This window comes from Panthera uncia, chromosome E1 (assembly GCF_023721935.1).
Source record: "Panthera uncia isolate 11264 chromosome E1, Puncia_PCG_1.0, whole genome shotgun sequence".
Lineage (NCBI taxonomy): Eukaryota > Metazoa > Chordata > Mammalia > Carnivora > Felidae > Panthera > Panthera uncia.
This window is the reverse complement of record NC_064814.1, coordinates 53,189,435-53,210,895: the sequence shown is the minus strand read 5'-3', so window position 1 is coordinate 53,210,895 and position 21,461 is coordinate 53,189,435. Positions and strand designations below refer to the sequence as shown.

The 21,461-nt window shown below is 43.8% G+C and overlaps 1 protein-coding gene across 1 annotated transcript; it reads left to right on the top strand.

Moving 5' to 3' along the window:
* Nucleotides 1–1,277: 1,277 nt before the first annotated feature.
* On the top strand, nucleotides 1,278–20,077 carry LOC125926166 (dynein axonemal heavy chain 9-like). The gene is made up of 4 exons (XM_049635357.1): nucleotides 1,278–1,338; nucleotides 1,531–1,727; nucleotides 1,819–2,243; nucleotides 19,326–20,077. The coding sequence occupies exons 1-4, from the start codon at nucleotides 1,278–1,280 to the stop codon at nucleotides 19,438–19,440; spliced, it is 798 nt and encodes a 265-aa protein (XP_049491314.1). The 3' UTR covers nucleotides 19,441–20,077.
* The last annotated feature ends 1,384 nt before the right edge of the window (nucleotides 20,078–21,461 follow it).

Below are 21,461 nucleotides of genomic sequence, written 5' to 3'. Positions count from 1 at the left end.
AGTTAAATTTGCATTTGATGGGACCCTCCTGAATCCAGTCATGCAAATTTATCATCCCTGCAATTTTTTTTAATGTTTATTTACTTTTGAGAGAGAGACAGAGAGAGAGAGAGCGCACAAGTGGAGGAGGGGCAGAGAGAGAGGGAGACACAGATTCTGACACAGGCTCCAGGCTCTGAGCTGTCAGCACAGAGCCCGACACAGGGCTCAAACTCACGAACTGTGTGAGATCATGACTTGAGCCGAAGTCGGACACTCAACCGACTGAGCCACCCAGGCACCCCTATTGTCCCTACAGTTTTCAAAGCAAGGCCCTAGTCCTACTTATCTTTGAGGATCCCCCAGTTACTTTAGTTGGGGTGAGTGGCTAAGCTATGGTAACGAAAACTCCATCAATAACGTGGCTTAAAGGACAAAAATGTCTATCCCCCAAGTTCTAGACTCAGGTGAGCGTTCAGGTTAGCGGGTGAGTTCCTGCCATGCTGTGGTTCCCCCACGTTCGTGTTCCTGCCTTGTCTTCATTTCTGTGATGGAGCTGGGTCGCTGCCACATCCAGGCTCTAGTCCATGAGCGGAGAAAAGAGCGAGCACAGCGATGACTCCCCTGCTGTCTCAAGGGCTGCAGCCCAGAGGCGGCAGCCCTCACTTTTCCCCACATCCCACTGGGGAGGGAATCGTGCCCACCCTGACCTCTGCTTCTAGGGAGGAAGGGGATGAGGATTCCGATGAGTCTCCACCACCCGCAGCATGCTGTGCAGAACAGTCTCCCGAATATTTCCAGTTAAGACGACCTGGGAATATAAGTGGTTATTAATAAAAGTTGAAGCGCTAATCTCGTACTTGGAACATCTTGCTCTGTGTTATATTTTGATTTAAATTTAGCAGGGCAAGTTAGTCTAGCAAGTAATCAGGGATCCATTAATTATGTATACTGTTTTTAAATTTTTTATCACCGTAGGACTACAGAATTAAAGTCAGTTCTGTTTTCATGGAACAGGATGAACGGCCAGGGTTGTGAGTTGTCTTTCATTTATTTGCTTACGCGACCATTGATAAGAACGCCTCGGTTCACCTAGTGACAACCGATGCGGTCGCGTGGCTGGTGCCGAGGAAGAAGTCAGCCACTTCCTAGAAATGAGCTGTGCAAAATCAACCTGTTCTCCACCGCCCCCGCCTCGCTCCCCCGACCCAGGCACCTGGGAACGTGGAAGGGGACTGGCTTGGGTTGATCAGTCACTGGGACGTGCTCTCCGAGGACGGGAGGGTAAATGTCCTACAATGCCCAGGACGGCCCTGTGCAAGAATTGGCCTATTCGAAATGTCAGTGGCTCCCCTGTCGGTAAACACTGCAAGACCGTCCCCGCTCACCTTTTCCGGGGGGTTAGCAAATTTTACATTTCCATTTTTCCTATACCCAAACAGCTTGTGTTAAGGGAAAAAATGTTCCGAGTGCTTTGAGAACGGGTATGGCGCTTTGCCCGTCTTGACATCCTTCTTTGTTTTGTGTGTGTGTGTTTTCCTTGTGTTTCAGAAAGTAAAGCTGGAGTCACCCCGATATTTGAGGCACAGCTGTGCTTAGTGATACCAGAATTAGTTTTCTCTCCATCCCTGGAGTCTGGAGTGAAGGGTGGCTTCTACGACACCGTCGAGGGTCTGGTGGCCAACATTTTTGGAATATCGTCTTTGGTGCCACGGCTTTCCCCACAGGACGGCTCTCTCCACTACCAGGTACCAAATCCGCAACCATCCTGCCTTCCCCCACAACCTCGTGCAAAGTGTTGGTGTAACCCGCCTGCTGTGGTCTTGCCCCCCACCCCAGGTTGACATGGAGGGCGTGGCCCACTTGGCCAGCTTGAGGAGCACGCTCCTGGACAGGGTTCAGAGCATGATGGCCCTCTGCAGTGGCTATCGGAACACTTTCAGCCAATACTCCTACCTCTACGTGGAGGACCGGAAGGAGGTTCTGAGTCAGTTTCTGTTGTATGGACGTGTCCTCACACCCGAGGAAATGGAAGCCCACATAGATGATGGCCTTCCAGAGAACCCCCCTCTCCTCCATCAGTTCAAGGCACAGATCGACTCCTACGAAAAGCTCCACGAAGAAGTGTGTGGGCTGGAGCCCGTCAAGGTGTTTGACGGCTGGATGAAAATCGACGTGCGACCCCTTAAAGCATCTCTGCTGAACCTCATTAAGAGGTGGAGCCTCATGTTCAAGCAGCATCTCGTTGACCACGTCACTAACAGGTAAGACCGTCGTTCTAGCTTTCTTCCGGCATCCCGAGCCATTGGGGCCGCCATGTTTTTTCATCTTCATCGTTTTTCCCAGTGGGTTCATTGGCTCAGTGAAAAATTGAAACGGCTCATTGAGGTTCCAGGCCCTCGGACACTGGTGGTAACGTTAGTCCTGCGCTTTCCTTGGTTCACCAGGCGTGGCCTCTTTTGGTTTTATTTTCCATCCGGGGCCCAGTGCGTGAAAGGCACTCGGTGAGTGGTAAACCACATTCCACGTGATGATGGCAGATCCAGGCTCCCTTTGCAGCCCTGTGAAATCTCTTCAAGACTGGGAAACGGAGGGCATCTAATGGGCCTCTTAGATTTTATTTCTACCACTCCCTCCTTGTCTCGGATCACCCCACTTTGCAACGTAGAAGTCACTAAATCCCCACACCCCCGATGCCCATGTGTGTGCCATTCTAGGCACGGGACAGATAGGACCTGACATTGTTCCCCGGGGCACCTTGACTACCCAGCACCAGGCTCTGCCACCCAGAGCATCGGCCTCCGGGTGAACAGGTCTGTGCTCAGTCTCCTGGTCACTTCACCTTGGTCTGCTCCCCACAGATCTGCCACAGTCAGAACCTCAACTAGCACCCTCCACCCTGAGTCCTTCAGGGCAGTCACGGTCCCTCTGTGCAGCCATCAGCCTGTGGTGTATCAGCTGCGCCTACAGGGGAGCCGACCCGCCCCCTCCCTTGATTCTGGGGGTGGTCTCGCTCAATGCTCCCCCCGCCCCGCCCGGTGATCTAGCACCGTGAGCAGAAAGGAAATGACCCCACGGAGGACGTGTCTGTTTGCAAATAAATTCCAAGAGACCCTACCGGGGTGAGGGTCCTCCGCTCTAGAAAACTCCAGGAGATCATGGTGGGATGTTGGAAGTGGGTTTGCCTGGTGCTTTTAAGAAGAGGCCAGTTGTCCACATTCACGGAGATGTCTCTGAATGTCTCTGCTCCGCGGTCCCTCTCCATTGGTAGGTCTGGGGATCCAAGGACATGGAGGCGTGTCTCAAAACACAGGCCTTATTATCATTCACGTGCGGTGGGGCCACCCGAGAGACCCCGTAGGCAATGACTTCCCCCGAGAAGAGAGTTGGTTCTACAACTGGATTCTCAGGACAGGACGCACCATGCCTCCCGTGCAGGGCTGCAAGGGGGAGGCACCGGGGTCCGTCAGGCAGAGGGAACAATGGGAAGACGTGGGCAAGAGCCTTTATTGTGGTTTCCCTGGAACAGAGCTGTCGAGACAGGGCCAGCGGGTGGACAGTTGGCTCTCTTGAATGAGTTGTGCAGGCTCTGCGGCCAGAGGGACTGACGGTGTCTAGGTTTTCGGTCCCTGGCCCTGGGGTGGTTAGAGCAGGTGGATAGAGGTCTGGAGTGTGAGAACCAGATAGAGGAGGTGGTTGGAGGCGTGGGCTCCGGGTGGATTGGTTTGCGTGTGGAAGGCAGGCTCAGAGGCAAGTCACTTAGTGCCTCAGAGTACGTGGTTGATACAGGATGCAGTGAAAGCACCTGCCGGGCGCCTTTCCGCCAGGTGCGACTTTGCAGGGTTTGGTAGTTGGTGTGACAGGATAAACACGCGGAGTTCTTGTCCTTTGACCACTATTTCCTTAAGCCCGAAAGGAGACGATGACCCGATTCCTCTGAGGTGCCTCGTCGTATCTTACTGTGGTAAATATTTTGCATTGCCCTGCTTCTGAATAAAGTGGCTCATCTTTTTATGTTGGTTTTTTTTTTTTTTTTTTGGTGAGTTTGTGGGTTTCTCCTTCTGTGCCCATACAGAGCGCTTACCCGTTTTTTTCTTAAGTTTATTTATTTATTTTGAGAGAGAGAGAGAGAGAGAGAGAGAGAGAGGGAGGGAATAGGGAAGGGGCAGAGAAAGAGGGAGACAGAGAATCCTAAGCAGGCTCCATGCCGTCAGCGCAGAGCCTGGTGTGGGGCTCGAACTCATGAACCATAAGATCACGGCCCGAACGGAAGTCAAGAGCCGGACGCTTCACTGACTGGGCCACCCAGGTGCCCCTTGCCCACTTTTGGTCGGACTTTATTTTTGCCTTTATGATATTTACAAGATTTTCCTTTCGCTCTTTGGTATATACTCTCTCTAATCCTGTACGAGTTGTATGTATTGCAAACCCAGTCTCCCATTTTGTGACCTGTCTTTCCACTGCATTTATGGTATGTTTCCATGAACAGTTCATTGTAACGTAGCCACACGTGTTCGTTCATCTTTTCCCCTCTGTTGCCGTTGGTCTCGTTAAACAAATCCTTTTTCGCCCTGAGATCCTAATGGTGCTCTCCCATACCCTCTCCATAAAAGCTTTGTAGTTTCATCTTTCACATTAAGTAGCCCCTTATCTGCCGCTGCGCATTATATGACAAGATCCAAATTCCCATGGTTTTGTCATAAATCTTGGTATCTTGCCGGGCAAGTCCCCGCCTTGTCCATTTTCATTAAGAATTCTCCACAATTCTTGGCCCTTACTGTTCTACATAAATGTAAAATTCTGTTTGTAGAACTAAAAAAAAACCTGTTGGGATTTTGATTCTGTTTGCAGTGACGATAGGTCAATTTGAGGACAGTAGTCATCCATACACGCTGAGTGTCCCTGCTCAAGAATGTGTCATCTTTCCGTTAACCTATGCCTTAAATGTCTCTCGACGAAATTTTGTAATCATTACCTTTAAGGTAATTCTCGTGTCTTTAAGATTTATTCCTAGGTATTTTAATTTTGGACTCCTGGCATAAACGATATTTTAAAATTATATGTTCTGTGGAAATGGAATTGATTTCTATTTATTGATGTTATATCAAGCATCTCTGCTGAATTAACTTATTAATTGCAAAAATTTATCTGTGCTCTCCTTTGGATTTGCTATGTACATGGTCATCATCTACAAATTTATAATAGTTTTATTTCTTCCTTCTCTGTGTTTTTTTTTTTCTAATGCATTTTATTGCTCTTTTTTTCTTGCCGCACTGGCTAGGACTCGCAGTTTGATGTTGAATAAGGTGGTAATGACAGGTACCCTTATCTTGTCTGATCTTTTTAAAAAAAAAATTTTTTTAATGTTATTTTTGAGAGACAGTGTGAGCAGGGGAGGGGCAGAGAGAGAGGGAGACACAGAATCCAAAGCAGGCTCCAGGCTCTGAGCTGTCAGCACAGATCCCGACGCAGGGCTTGAACCCACAAACCGCGAGATCATGACCTGAGCCGAAGTCAGACACCCGACTGACTAAGCCACCCAGGCACCTCATCTTGTCCGATCTTAAAGGCGATACTATAACATTTCACCACTAAACATAATATTTGCTGTGAGTTTTTGTGGATTCTATTTAAGCAGTTAAAGAAGTTCCCTTCTTTTTTTTTTTTAAGTTTATTTAATAATTTTTTTAGTAATCTCTATACCCAGTGTGGGACTCGAACTCACAACCCCGAGATCGAGAGTCACATGCTCTTACAGCTGAGCCAGAGAAACCCCTAAAGAAATTCCATTCTATTCCTAATTGGTTAAGGGGATTTGACATAATGGCTGTAACATTTTGTGAACTGCTTTTTCTAACCCTGTTAAAGATGATTTATCTCTTTCCATTGAAATGTTAAAGCGGTGAATATATTAGTTGCTAATGTTAAGCCAGCCTAGTATTACTGAGAAAAGCCCAACACAGGGTATTATCTTTTCCAATATATCCACTGCTTAATTTTGTTTGAACACATATTGGTTATTGTTGATGTGTCTCTGTGATTGACATTGGCCTTCAGTTTTCCTTTCTCACGTTTTTGCTGACCATGCTCTGTGGTTTGGCTAGTTTCATAAAATGACTTAGGAAGTAATCCTTCCTGTTCATCCTCTGGAAGAGTTAGTATAAGATTGGAATTCTCTGATCCTTGAAGATTTGATTTAAATCTCCCTTGAACATCTGGGCTCAGTGTTTTCTTTGTGACGAGTTTTGTACCTATGATTTTTCTAGTGGTAAGAGGGATGTTAAAGTTTTCCATTCCTTAGTAAGTCATAGTTGTCTGGGTACGTATCTGCTTCATGTAAATTCTTTAAATTATTGTCCTAAAATTCATAATCTTCTCTTGTCTGTTTACTCTCTGCAGAATCTATGATTATGTCCCCCTTGTCATTTCTATTCATTTCCATTTGTGCTTTCTGAATACTTTGATTAATCTTGCCAGAGATTTACAAAGAAGTATCTTATAAACTCCTGATCCTCTCTATCACAATTTAATTTCTATTTCAGTGACTTATTCTTTTATGTTTATTATGTCCTTCTATTTCCTTGGATTTATTTTTTCTCCTAGGCTAAGTTAAGATTGATGCTTGGCTTATTCACTTTGAGCTGTCTTTGTTAATGTAATATTTAAAGCAATGTAAAATATTTAAATGTAATTAATATAAATATTAAATGATATAATTAATTTACAAATTCCCTTCTTGGTACAATTTTATCTACATCTCACAGGTCTTCGTATGTAATATTTTCATTATAATTTAGTTCTAAGTCTTTAAAAACTTTTTTTTAATGTTTATTTTTGAGAGACAGAGAACAGAGTGTGAGTGGGGTGGGGCAGAGAGAGAGAGAAAGACACAGAATCTGAAGAGGCTCCAGGCTCTGAGCTGTCAGCACAGAGCCCGACACGGGGCTCGAACTCACAAGCCGTGAGATCATGACCTGAGCCGAAGTCGGACGCTTAACCGACTGAGCCACCCAGGCGCCCCTAGTTCTAAGTATTTTTAATACCCGTTATGATGTGTTTATATATATATTTAATATTTTCACACATAGGGTTCTTCCAGGTATATAGTTTTTTTAAGTTTTTCATTTTAACCCCAGGATGGTCCATACACAGTATGATATTAGATTCAGATGTCCAATATAGTGATTCAACACTTCGTATAGTACTCAGGGCTGATCATGGTAAATGCACGCTTAGTCCCCATCACTCGTTTCACCCATCACCCCTCCCACCTCCACTCTGGTGACCATCAGTCTGTTCTCTACAGTTAAGAGTCTGCTTTGTGGTTTGTCTCCTTTTCCTTTAGTTTGTTTCGTTTCTTAAATTTCACATACAAGCAAAGTTATATGGTATTTGTCATTCTCTGACCTGTTTCGCTTAGCCTTATACTCTCTAGCTTCCTCTGTGTTGTTGCAAATGGCAAGATTTCATTCTTTTCATAGCTGAATAACATTCCAGTGTGTGTGTGTGTGTGTGTATCTATCTCACCTCTTCTTTATCCATTCATCAGTTGATGGACACTTGGGCTGCTTCCATAGTTTGGCTCTTATAAATAGTGCTGCTGTAAACATACAGCTGCATATATCCTTTCTAATTAGTATTTTGTATTTGGGGGGTAAATACCCAGTAGTGTGATTACTGGATCATAGGGCAGTTCTCTTTTTAACTTAAAAAAATTTTTTAAGTGTTTGTTTATTTTTGAGAGAGAGACAGAGACAGAGTGTGAGCAGGGGAGGGGCAGAGAGAGAGGGAGACACGGAATCCGAAGCAGGCTCCAGGCTCTGAGCCGTCAGCACAGAGCCTGACATGGGGCTGAAACTCATGAACTGTGAGATCATGACCTGAGCCAAAGTCAGATGTTTAACTGACTGAGCCACCCAAACGCCCCTATTTTTAACTTTTTTTAAAAAAATGTTAATTTAGTTTTGAAAGAAAGAGAGCGTGCAAGCAGGGGAGAGACAGAAGAAGAGGGAGAGACAGAATCTGAAGCAGGCTCCATGCTGAGCAAGGAGCCCATCGTGGGGGCTTGATCTCATGACCGTGAGATTATGACCTGGGCCAAAATAAAGACTCGGATGCTTAACCAACTGAGCCACCCAGGTGCCCCTATTTTTACCTTTTTCAGGAACCTCCATACCGTTTTCCAGAGTGGCTGCACCAATTTGCATTCCCACCAACAGTGCAAGAAGGTTCCCCTTTCCCCATATTCTCACCAACACCTGTTGTATCCTGTGTTGTTGACTTTAGCCTTTCTGACTGTTATGAGGTGATACGTCATTGTGGTTTTGATTTGCATTTCCCTGATGATGAGTGATGTTGAGCATCTTTTCATGTGTCTGTTGGCCATCTGTAGGTCGTCTTTGGAGATCTGTTCATGGCATCTGCCCATTTTTACTTGGATTATTGTTTTTTTGGGTGTTGAATTGTACAAATTCATATAGTTTGGATACTAACCCTCTATTGGATATGTTCTTTGCAAATATCTTTTCCCATTCAGTATATTGTCTTTTAGTTTCATTGATTGTTTCCTATGCTATGCAGAAGCTTTGTTTGTGTTTTGATGTAGTCCAATAGTTTATTTTTGCTTTTGTTTCCTTTGCCTCAGGAGACTTATCTAGAAAGATGTGATTAGGCCACTGTCAGAAAAATCACTGCCTGTGTTCTCTTCTAGGATTTTTATGATTTCAGGTCTCACGTTTAGTGTTGAATCTATTTTGAGTTTATTTTTGTGTATGGTGTAAGAAAGTGGTCCAGTTTCATTCTTTTGCATGTAGCTGTCCAGGTTTCCCAGCACCATTTGTTGAAGAGACTTTTTTCTCGCTGCGTATTCTTGCCTCTTTTGTTGAACATTGATTGACCATATAATCGTGGGTTTGTTTCTGGGCTTTCTACCCTGTTCCGTTGATCTATGTGTCTGTTTTTGTGCCAGTACCATACTGTTTTGATTACTGGAGCTTTGTAGTATAACTTGAAATCCAGAATTGTGATGCCTCCAGCTTTGTTTTTCTTTTTCTTTTTTTATTTTTTTTTATTTTTTTTAATATATGAAATTTATTGTCAAATTGGTTTCCTTGTTTTTCTTTTTAAAGATCGTTTTGGCTGTTTGGATTCTTTTGGGGTTCCTTACAAATTTTAAGATTATTTGTTGTAGTTCTGTGAAAAATGCTGTAGTATTTTGGTAGGGATTGCATTAAGTCTGTAGATTGCTTTGGGTGGTATGGGCATTTTATTTTTTATTAAAAAATTTTTTTTCAACATTTATTTATTTTTGAGAGACAGAAACAGAATGAGCAGGGGAGGGGCAGAGAGAGAGGGAGACACAGAATCCGAAGCAGGCTCCAGGCTCCGAGCCATCAGCACAGAGCCCAATGCGGGGCTCAAACCCACAATCCGTGAGATTGTGACCTGAGCCGAAGTCGGTGGCTTCACTGACTGAGCCACCCAGGCACCCCAGGGTAGTATGGGCATTTTAACAATATTTGTTCTTCCAGTTCATGACCATGTGATACCTTTCCATTTGTCCATGTCATCTTCAGTTTCTTTCATCCGTATTTTATAGTTTATAGGACACAGATCTTTCACCTCCTTGATTAAGTTTATTCCTAGGTATTTTATTATTTTTGGTACAATTGTAAATGGGATTGTTTTCTTAATTTCTCTTTCTGTTGCTTCACTATTGATGTATAGAAATGCAATGGGTTCGTGTATGTTGATCTTGTGTCCTGTGACCTTATTGAATTCATTTATCAATTCTAGTAGTTTTCTGGTGGCATCTTTGGGATTTCCCATATATAGTGTCATGTCATCTGAAGTGAAAGTTTCACTACTTCCTACTAATCTGGATACCTTTTATTTATTTTTCTTGTTCATTTGCTGTGGCTAGGACTTCCAGTACTATGTTGAATAAAAGTGGTGAGTGGACATCCTTGTCTTGTTCCTGATCTTGGGGTGAAAGCTCTTGGGTTTTCATCATAGAGTATGATGTTAGCTGTGAGGTTTTCATATATGGCCTTTATTATGTTGAGGTATATTCCCTCTAAGCCTGGTTTGTTGAGGGTTTTGATCGTGAATGGACATCATACTTTATTAAATGCTTTTTCTGCCTCTTTTGAAATGATCATATGGTTCTTATTTCTCGTAATGTGATGTGTCACGTTGATTGATTTGCAATTATTGAACCACCGTTGCATCCTGGGAATCCACTCGATCGTGGAAAATGACTTTTTTAATGTATTGCTGGATTTGGTTTGCTAATATTTTGTTGAGGATTTTTGCATCTGTGTTAATCATACATATTGGCCTATAGCGTGGGTGTGGGTGTGTGTGGGTGTGGGTGGGTGTGGATGTGTGGGTGGTATCTTTTCTGGTTTGGATATCAGGTAATGCAGATCTTGTAGAATGAATTTGGAAGTTTTCCTTCTATTTTTTTGGAATAATTTGAGAAGAATAAGTATTCATCCTTCTTTAAATATTTGGTAGAATTCACCTGTGAAGCCATCTGGTCCTGGACTTTTGTTTTTCTGGGAGTTTTTTGATTACTGATTCAATTTCATTGCCGGTAATTGGTTTGTTTAAATTTTCTGTTTCTTCCTTGTTTAGTTTTGTGAGGTTATATGTTTCCAGGAATTTATGCATTTCTTCTAGGTTGTCCAATTTGTTGGTATATCATTTTTCATAATCTCCTATAATCTTTTGTATTTCTGTGATATCAATTATTTCTCCTGTTTGATCTGATTTTGTTTGAGTTCTCTCTCTCTCTTCTCTCTTTCTCTCTCTCTCTCTCTCTCTCTCTCTCTCTCTCTTGCTCTCTCTCTCTCTCTCTCTCTCTCTCTTTTGGTGAGTCTGGCTAAAGGTTTGTCAAGTGTGTTGATCTTTTCAACGAACCAGCTCCTGGTTTCATTGAGGTGTTCTATGGCTTTTCTAGTTGTTATTTCATTTATTCCTTCTCTAATCTTTGTTGTTGCCTTCCTTCTACTGTTTTTGGGTTTTGTGGGTTCTTATTCTAGCTCCTTAGGTGTAAGGTTATTTATTTGAAATTTTTCTTGCTTCTTAAGTTTGGCCTGTATTACTATAAACTTCCCTCTTAGAACCACTTTTGCTGCGTGCCAAAGATTTTGGACCATTCTGTTTTCATTTTCATTTGTCTCCATGGATTTTTGGATTTCCTTTTTGATATCTTGGTTGACCCATTCATTGTTTAGTAGCATGTCCTTTAATCTCCATGAATTTGTGTTCTTTCCAGATTTTTTTCTTAGGATTGATTTCTAGTTTCATAGCATTGTGGTCAGAAAAGATGCACGGAATAACTTCAGTCTCCTTGAATTTGTTGACATGTGTTTTGTGGCCTAATATGTGCTCTATCCTGAAGAATGTTCCATGTGCACTTGAAAAGAATGCATATTCTGCTGTTTTAGGATGGAATGTTGTGAATGTATCTATTTAATGCATCTGGTCCCATGTGTCCTTTAAAGCCACTGTTTCCTCATTCATACTCTGTTGGGATGGTCTGTCCATTGATATAAGTGGGGTGTTAAAGGTCTCTACTATTATTGTATTACTATCAATTATTTCCTTTGTTTGCCATTAACTGTTTTAAGTATTTTGGTGCCTCCATGTTGGGTGCATAAATATTTACAACTGTTACATCTCATTGGATTGTCCCATCAGTGATTACATAGTGTCTTTCTTTGTCTCTTGTTATCATCTTTGTTTTAATATCTATTTTGTCTAATACAGTAATTGCTAACCTGGCTTTCTTTCCACATTCATGTGTATGATAAATGTTTCTCCTTCCCCTCACTTTCAGTCTTTAGGTGTCTTTAGGTCTGAAATGAGTCTCCTGTAGGCAGCATATAGGTGGGTCTTGTTTTCTTTTCGGTCACCCTGTGTCTTTTGATTGGAGCATTTAGCCCGTGGACATTCAAAGCAATTATTGATAGGTATGTATTTACTGCCATTTTGTTACTTGTTTTATGGTTGTTTTTGTAGTTCTCTGTTTCTTCTCTTGCTCTCTTCTCTCATTGTAAGTTGGCTTTATCTTTACTGATATATATGAAGTCCTTTCTCTTCATTTTTTTTTTTGCATATCTATTACCGGTTTTTGATTTGTGGTTACCGTTAGACTTCTATGTAACATCTTCTGCATATAACAGACTATGGTAAGTTGATGGTTGCTTAATTTTGAACCCAATCTTCACTCCTTTCCCCTCCTTGTTTTAGGTATATGGTGTCATATTTTAATCCTTTTATTTTGTGAGTCCCTGGACTGATTTTTACAGATATACTTACTTTTACTGTGTTGTGCTTCCTGCTTTCCTTAGTCTTGCTTATGGTCTTTCCTTTCCACTCAGAGTCCCCTTTAACATTTCTTGTAGGGCTGGTTTGTGGTCATGAATTCCTTTAAACTTTGTTGGTTTGAGAAGCTCTTTATTTCTCCTTCTATTCTGAGTGACTGCCTTGCTGGATAGAACATTCTTGGCTGCAGGTTTTTTCCTTTCAACACTTTGAATATATCATTCTACTCCCTTCTGACTTGCAAAGTTTCTGCTGAAAAATCTGCTCATAGCCTTATGGGGTTTCCCTTGTATGTAACTGCTCTTTTTTGCTTTAAAAATTCTCTCTTTAGTGCTACTTTTTGCCATCTTAATTACTACATGTCTTAGTGTGGGCCTCCTTGCACTGATTTTGTTGGAGGATCTCTGTGCCTTCTGGATCCGGGTTTCTGTTTCCTTCTCCGGATTTGGGAAAATTTCAGCTATTATGTCTACAAATAAATGTTCTGTCACCCTTTTCTTTCTCTTCTCCTTCTAGGATGACTATAATGCACCTGAAATTATGCTTGATGGTATCACTGAGGTCTCTAAGTCTATTCTTATTTTGCATAATTGTTTTTCACTCACCTGCTCAACTTGAAGACTTTCCATTATTCTGTCTTCCAGGTCATTGATTTATTCTTCTACCTCATCTTGTCTGCTGTTTACTCTGTTTAGCACATTTTTATTTCATTTATCATGTACTTCATCTCTGATTAGTTCCTTTTTGTCGCACTGTTAAGGATCTCACTGATATCCTCTGCTCTTTTCTCAAATCCGGTGAGTATCTTTATGACTATTACTTTAAATTCTCTATCAGACATATTACTTATGTCAGTTTTGCTTGGGTCTCTTGCTGTGGTTTGGTCCTGTTCTTTCATTTGGGACATAGTCCTCTGTCTCCTCATTTTATCTAACTCTGTGTCTGTTTCTCTGTGTTAGGACAGACAGCTGTTTATTGCACTTGAAAGTAGTGCAGTGAAGAAGGAGGACCCTCTTCTTATGAAGAAGAGGTTCTCTAGTTCCTGGTAGTGCAGTGTCCCCTGTTCACCAGAACCTGGTGCTTCAGGGATGTGTCCTATGTGTGACGTGTGTGCCCATCTGTTGTGGCTGAGTCGCTTCTTCCTTCAGTCCAGTCATCTGCAGTGATTCTCCTTGCTTACTCTGGGCAGGGTTTGGTTCCTGTTGTGTTAGTGGGCCAGTCTTAGGATGCCTTGGACTTGACTTGAGTCAGACCAGGCGTTTGCCAGAGATGCAGTAGCACCAAACTGCACGGCACCTTCCCTGTGTTGTCCCCTGAGAATCTTTCGTTGGTGGGCGGGGCCTGCGGTCAGACCAGATGCCCGTCTCCAGCCCACTGCCAGGGCCACAGGCCGACTGCTGTGGGTGGCTATCTTTCCCCATCCAGGGAAGAAGTCCCTTCGGGGTGGTGCTGGCCACCATACGGACTGCTTGCACACTCCCAGGCCTGTGGCATTGCCTTGTGTGGGCTCTGGCCGAGAGCGTATTGGGGAGCATGGTAGCGAAACACAACATGGCGGGAACAGAATGGCGGGGCAGCTGCGCAAGCAAGTTGGGTAGCAAGTTCCACACGTGGCTGTGTGTTTATGCTGGGGGGTGGGGGAAGGAACTGGCACCTGCCAGTTTCTTGGTTCCTGGAGGAGTTCCCCAGCTATTTCTGTGTCTCTGGGACAGGCTGTAACATTAGTAAGTAACTCTGCCTCCTATATCCCCCAGGCACCTTTCAAAGTGCTGCTTCTCTGCTGCATCTCCTTGGGCTTTTTGTTGTGCTGTCTCTTTAAGGGCAGGTACTCAGTTTCCCCTTGGCCTCCCCGCCCTCCCAGAACCAAGCCCACTGACTTTGTAAAAGTCCAGGTTTCAAGTTCCACTAGTTGTAAGAACTCACAAAATTTAAGCCCTCTGGTTTTCAAAGCCTAATGTTATGAGGATTAATCGTCTCCATGTGGGCTCTCTGGTGGGGGGTGGAGTGTGTGTTTCTCTCCCTTCACCGTGCCCTCAGTGTCCTCCCTCCTGTGGACAGTCTGGAAAGTCCATGTAGTTCTGACCATGTCTCTGCCCTTCCTACCTTCTTGGATGTGGCCTCTTCTATTTAGTTATATTCCACTTTGATGGCAGATTGTCAATTTCGCCTTGGAATTCTGTCACTTTTTGCTTCATATATTTTAAGGTTGTGTTATATGAGCATACACAGCTTGACTTTTTATATCTTTCCAGCAAATTGGAACTTTCAGCCACACATTAAAATCGTCTTTATTACTAACTATATTTCTCATATTAAAGCCTGTTTTGTCTTATATTACTATAACTAAACCAATTTCCTCTGTGTGATATGAGCTTGGCGTCGCTCATTGTATCCTTTGACTTTTAATCTTTCTGTGCCTTTATATTAGAGATTACTTTTTAATGATCGGCATAGAACTGAATGTTTTATTCACCTTAATATATATCTTTTAGCTGGGGGGGGGTTGTTCATTAATATCTATTCTGCTACCATTTTATTATATACTTTCTATTCTTTTTTTTTTTCTTGCCTCCTTTGAGGTTGAATTTTACATTTTTTTTTAAATTGTCTTTTTTTCCTTGTGCTAATTTGGATGTTATATGATCGAGGTCTACTGTTCTTATGGTTACCATAGCTATTTTAATAAGCATCCTTAAAAGGAATAAATGTGTCAGTACTGGTACTCTCCTCACAGTCAATAGGAAGTCTTTAGAATAGTTTGATCTCGACTATTGATTCATCAAATTATATTCTCCTTCCCAGCGATTTCAGTTATACTCTATTATTTATTTAACCACCACAATTCTGCTTCATTTTCATACACTCAATGTTTATTTAAATCTGCCTTCATATTTACCAATACCTTTTGCTCGTTGCATCTTTCTACACTACAGACCACTTTCCTGAGTTATGGTCATTGAGTCTATCGGTGAAATTCTCATTCTTCCTTTGCCTGAAAATGCATGTATTTCCTGCTTTTACTTGGGGGCAAAAATGGCTTTGTAGAAAAGGGATTTCTAGGATAAAAGCTCTTTCCTGTGAGTTTATTGAAAACAGCATTCCACCGTGTTCCAGACGCCATTTTTACTTCTGAGTACTCAGCCATCTGCATTTTGGGGGGATTTTTGCTTTTTGGTTTGGTTTGTTTGGTTTGGTTTGGTAGAAGTCAGTCTTTGCTCTACAGCTAATTGGCTAATTTTAAGATCTGCATTTCCTTTTTGGTAAAGGTATCAGTAGGAAGGACCTTGAAGATTTCTTGCTAGGCCACCTGGAATTTGGTGGGTTTTCTCGAACTTACATTGTCTTTCAGCGATTCAAGAAAATTCTCAGCCAAGATCTCAGAGCTTGCTTCTTGCTCATTCTCTCTCTCTTGCTTTCTTCTGAGCTCTTACTAAACTTACGTGAGGGTTTTTTTTGTTGTCACCATCGTCCATGTATTTTAATGAATTTCATAATTTACAGCTTTCTGTCTCCACTGCAGTTTGGATAACGTCTCCACTTTTATCACCCAGTGGTCTCATTCTCTCAGCTTTGTTTAAATCTCCCGTTGAATCCATTCATTGAGCTTTAAATTTTAATTATACGTTCCAGTTTTAGACCTTCTGTTTCATTTTTATAAAATTTTGCTTACTCATTTTTGTATTTTCTTGTTCTTTGCTCAAATATCAAGGGTTCTCTTTCATTCAATTTTTTCAGTTTTTTAAAAAATTTTTAAAAAATGTTTATTTTTGAGAGAGAGACAGATTGTCAGTGGGAGAGAAGCAGAGAGAAAGGGAGACAGAATCAGGCCTGAAGCAGGCTTCAGGCTCCAAGCTGTCAGCCCAGAGCCCGATGCAGGGCTGGAACCCACGAACTGCGAGATCATGACCTGAGCTGAAGTCAGATGCTGAACTGACTGAGCCACCCAGGTGCCCCTCAATTTTTTTCAGTTTTAGAGTACGTTCATTAGAAGATGATCTTAAGACAACTTCTGCTTTGACAGTTTAAAACTGTTTTGTTTCTCTGTGCCATAGATTAAGGGTAACATAAAGACCTACCAACAATTATTAGCTTCTTTCTCCTGGAATTGGCTGTCGGCGTAGCACAGTATGATCATTTTTGAATTGCTAAAACACATATTAAAGGCTTTGTCTATGCTTCTCTTCACCAAGTAATGCCATCACAGCCTATAATTTTCAGTAAGTTTTGTCACTTCTCAGAAGGCAAAGGTCCATACACGATCACAGAGTCTGGATATATTTGGAGAGCCTCTGAAATCGCCTCTCTTCCTGCCAGTTCAGGCAATGCCAGTTCTATATTAGAACTTAAAATACGAGGTCAGGGGCAGGAACTGTGACCTATGGAGACTAGGTGCTTATTTAGGCTTCTGAAGGGTGATTCCTGACAGCGAACATTTCTGTCTCTTTTTTTAAGTTTTGTTTATTTAAGTGATCTCTACACCCAACATGGGGCTCGAACTCCCAACCCTGAGATCAAGAGTCGCACGCTCTTCCGACCAAGCCACGTAGGCGCCTCGAGAGCATTTCCGTCTTAACTGATACATTGTGCTCAGAAGGATGAAGGTATTTTTTCTGAGTCTTGAATTGGTGTCTGAGAAACTACGAGGAAGGCACTTTTTCCTGCTACATGGGTCAAAGACAATTAAGCAAGACACTTCAACGGGAAATTCTTATTGTTTTTAAATATGTTAAAGATTGCGATTTTATAGTTGGACTTCCAGTATTTGAAGTCTTTGCAGGTTGGATCCCACTGCTTCTGCTGGCTCCAACTCTTGGTGACTCTTTTCCTTGTGCATTTTATGACTTTTGATTGTAAGCGTCACGTTCCTTGGGATTTTATTTGCGGGCATCCTTTGAGGATTGGAATCTGGTTGCATTCCTCCAGGAAAGATCTGTATCTGTTTCTGCCAGTCTTCGAGGGGCTCTTCCAACCCCAGACCACTTATACTTCAACTTGCAGGGGTGTACTTAGTGCCCAGGAGAAAGCAGGAAACTTCCATCCTTGCCCTTTCTGTGTTTCGTTTCTCATACGCCCTTACGGTGTCGCGATTTCACATGTGGCTTCCTACCAGCCTCCTCACCTCGTGGGGGCCCCAGGCTGAATCACCAGGTCCCCACATCCCACAAAGCAATCAGAATAGCAGCTCAAGGTCTCCAGTGTTGAGTAGAAACCATCACAGGAAAGACCGCTGGGAGCCTTACTTAGTGCTTGCTTTCACTACACCTTCAGCCTCCAGAGATTCCTTGATTTCTTGCCACTTTAGTGACGCATTTTCATGGTTTGGGCGGAGGGGTTATTTATCCATATTATCGCACGCATCGTACAGTTGTCTCCAACTTCCTCTCCCGCTTACTCGGCAGTCAGGGCTTTCCTGGACCGCTCCACCGAAACCACTCTTGTCAAGATCACCAGTGATGGCCATATGGCCGAATCCTGTGGCGACGACCACCTTCATCTGACTCGTACCCATCAGCAGGGTTTGGCATAGCTGATTATTCTGTCTTTCCCAAAGAGCTTCTTCGTGTGGCTTTCGGGATACCTCACTTTTATTATTTTTCTTCGGTCTCACTGGCCGTGCCCTCTTGGTCTCTTTGGCTGGGCTCATCTCCTCTTCCAGGCATCAAGATGTTAGCATTTCTGGAATCTCAATCCTGAACTCTATCTACATTCTTATTCCAGATGATACCTAACCCGTCCCTGTAAATGCACCTGTGTGCCGATAACTACCCAATTTATATTTTCAGCCTCAGCTTCTCCGGAACTCAAGACTTCCAGGCAACTGACCCACAGATATCCCCCCTAGGTGTCCAGTGTCTGTGAGGCATCTCACACACAATACGTTTAAGACTTACTCCTCCTCCACCTTCTCCGTCCGAAAAAAACCCAGTCTTCGCCAGTTCTTCCCCAAATCTATACATGTCATCACCATTGACCCCATCTCCAGGAGTTGTTACTGATTTCTCTCATCCCCTCGTGTCTCCCCTCCAATCCATCAGTGGAGATGGCATCTCCGTGTGAAATTACCTTGAACCTGACCACCGCTCCAGTCCACCTTCCAGGCCAAAGTCAACATCATCATCATCTTCTGTCACAACCATTAGAGCCCCAAAATGCCCTCCTGGCGTCCATTCCTGTCTCTCCAAATCCAATGCCACCATCACCACCTCCGGCTACAACTTGTTCTCCTCCAGCTACAGATCTTTTGAAAATCTACTTCTCCGGGGCCTGGGTGGCTCAGTTGGTTGAGCGTCCGACTTCGGCTCAGGTCATGAATGATATCACGGTTCGTGGGTTCGAGCTCTGCGTTGGGCTCTGTGCTGACAGCTCGGAGCCTGGAGCCTGGAGCCTTCTTCGGATTCTGTGTCTCCCTCTCTCTCTCTGCCCCTCCCCTGCTCATGCTCTGTCTCTCCTTGTCTCAAAAATAAAACATTAAAAAAAAATTTTTTTTGAAAACATACTTCTCCAACTCAGATTTCTCATGCTTATGATGAAATCTGGACTCCCCGCCCTGGCGAACAAGGCCCTGCAGCGTCTGACCCCTGTTGATTCCCTCACCCCTCCTCCGTGATTCCCCGATTCCTCTTCTGTTTCTGCCTGCTGACCTTTCTCCTTTCCTTCAGATATGTCAGACTGAATCCAGCCTCGGTGCCTTGACTCATGCTGTTCCCTGTACTCAAAAGCTCTTCTCCCGTTTCTTTCTGTGGCTTACTCCTTCACACAATTTCCATTTCTGCTCAAATAGCACCGCTGTAGAAAGGCCTTCACTGACCACTCCACAGAAAATTGGACTCTCCTTAGTCTCTGTCCCCTTTATAGTTCTCAAAGCCATGTGAAACTATACAATTTATTTCATTGATTTGTTTCCTATTTTTCCCATGAGAATGTACGCTTTATAAAGTCAGAGCCTTCGTTTCCCTTATGTATCATTCTTTTTTTTTTTAATTTTTTTTTTAACATTTATTCACCTTTGAGAGACCGAGCACAAGTGGAGGAGGGGCAGAGAGAGGAAGACACAGAATCCGAAGCAGGCTCCAGGCTCCGAGCTGTCAGCATAGAGCCCCATGCAGGGCTCGAACCCGTGAACCGTGAGATCATGACCTGAGCTGAAGTCAGCTGCTTAACCGACTGAGCCACCCAGGCGCCCCTCTCTCATTTATCATTCTGTCCCCAGAAACTGGAGCCATGGTTGGGCTCAAATATTTGATACATTGATCTATCTCATTCTATGTAATAGATGCTCAATAAATATTTTTGAAATAAAGACTGAATCTCACTTAACTCCCACCATAACCAGTGAGTTTTTCCAATCATATAGGTGAGGAAACTGAGGCCCAGAGATGGCAAATGACTTGGCCGTGGTTACACATCTAGTGAGTGTCCAAATCAAACCCAAGTGTGGTATGACTTTCGAGGCCATGATATTTTTTTTCCCAGTGTTTTGAAATTTTTTTTCCTAAATTTCACCTTGAAATAATGTCAGACTTAAAAAAAAAAAAAAGTTGCCAAAACCGTACAGAGCTCACGTGTACCTTCCCTGAGCTTTCTCAAATGATGCCATCTTCTCTAATCATAATGTAGTTATCAAAGCCAGAAAGTTGATGTTGGTGTAGAACTAGTTTCTGATGTACAGGCCGCCTTCCCATTTCACCAGTCGCCCCACTAACGTGTCCTCTCTCCTCCGGCGCGGAGGTCCCGGTCTCTGTCTTTCACGGCTGTGAAAACACGACCATGACCCTTCCGAAGAGGACCGCATTGTCACCGTCAGGGTCTAGTGTATGCACAGTGCTAGGCACATGGAAAGTGTTTGGCAATGATGGCTGTTCCTGTCGGGGAAATAAATCAACCTTCCTTTTGAGGTGTGGGAGGGGAAGGCTTCTTCACGTTCTGTTTGCTTTGCTTAGCTTGGCCGACCTGGAAGTGTTTATAAGAAATACCGAGAGCGGCATGCTCAAGAAAGTTGAAAAAGGAGATTTCAGAGGATTGGTGGAGATTATGGGGCACCTTATGGCTCTGAAAGAGCGGCAGAACAGCACTGATGAGATGTTCGAGCCCTTGAAGCACACTATTGAGCTGCTAAAGACCTATGAACAAGAATTGCCAGAAACGGTGTTTAAGCAGCTGGAGGTCAGTGCACAGTTTGTTTCCTGAATAAAAGAAACAGAGGGAAAGCTTCTGGACCGCAGAGTGGGGTGAGGTTGGGGCGAGGTGAATGAGAAACGGGGCTGGGTGAGGACCCAAGGCTCGCGATCTGGAGCCGTCCGTGTAATGGCTGCGCACTCTCTAGTGCCTTCCGGAAACTCCGTAAATACGAAACGGCACAATGTCGGCGATAGATGGGACAGTTGGTGTGGGTGAAGGGCTTTGGTGGTTTCGTTTTGTTTTGTGTCTTCTTTTTTAGGGATGACTGAAAGTTTTGATTCGGAGAAAGGAAAGCAAGTCTGAGAAGTGTTAAGATGACCTTAAGGGGATGTGGGGCCTGAAAGAAAACAGTCAAGCAGTACTCTGAGGCAATACAGAAAAAGGGCACAGGTTCCTGGGTCAGAGGCTGAGGGCAGGAAGGATATGCCAGAGTAAGAAGGAGATGACAGCCAGGCAAACAGGCGACCACGGAGGTGGGTCAGAACTGTAGGGGACGGGCACGCCGTGCTGTGACATCACAGTGTGACATCCTAGCGTTGATAAAGACGTCTGGGCACCTGTCCAGCTTCAGGCCTGCGGGCGATGGGGGGGGGGGGTGCAGAGCGTGGGTCTGACCGGACTGCAGTCGTCTTCACAGGAGCTGCCTGAGCAGTGGGACAATGTCAAGAAGATAGCCATTGCTGTGAGGCAGCAGGTGGCCCCGCTGCAGGCGAACGAGGTGGCCGCCCTCCGTCAGAGGTGCTCAGCCTTTGACGTTGAACAGCAGCAGTTCTGGGAGCGATTCCGCAAGGAAGCTCCCTTCAGGTATGGACCCCCCCCCCCCCCCCCCCGCGTCAGCACAGCCTCCTTTCTGTTAAACATGGCGATCTTTGGGTTTCCGAGGGTCTTTCGGTTGAGTTCTTGGATCTTCTGGCGTCTAGCAGGGGAAGACTTGTTTCCAGTCTTCCCTCCCACTTAGATCGGCTGGTTAG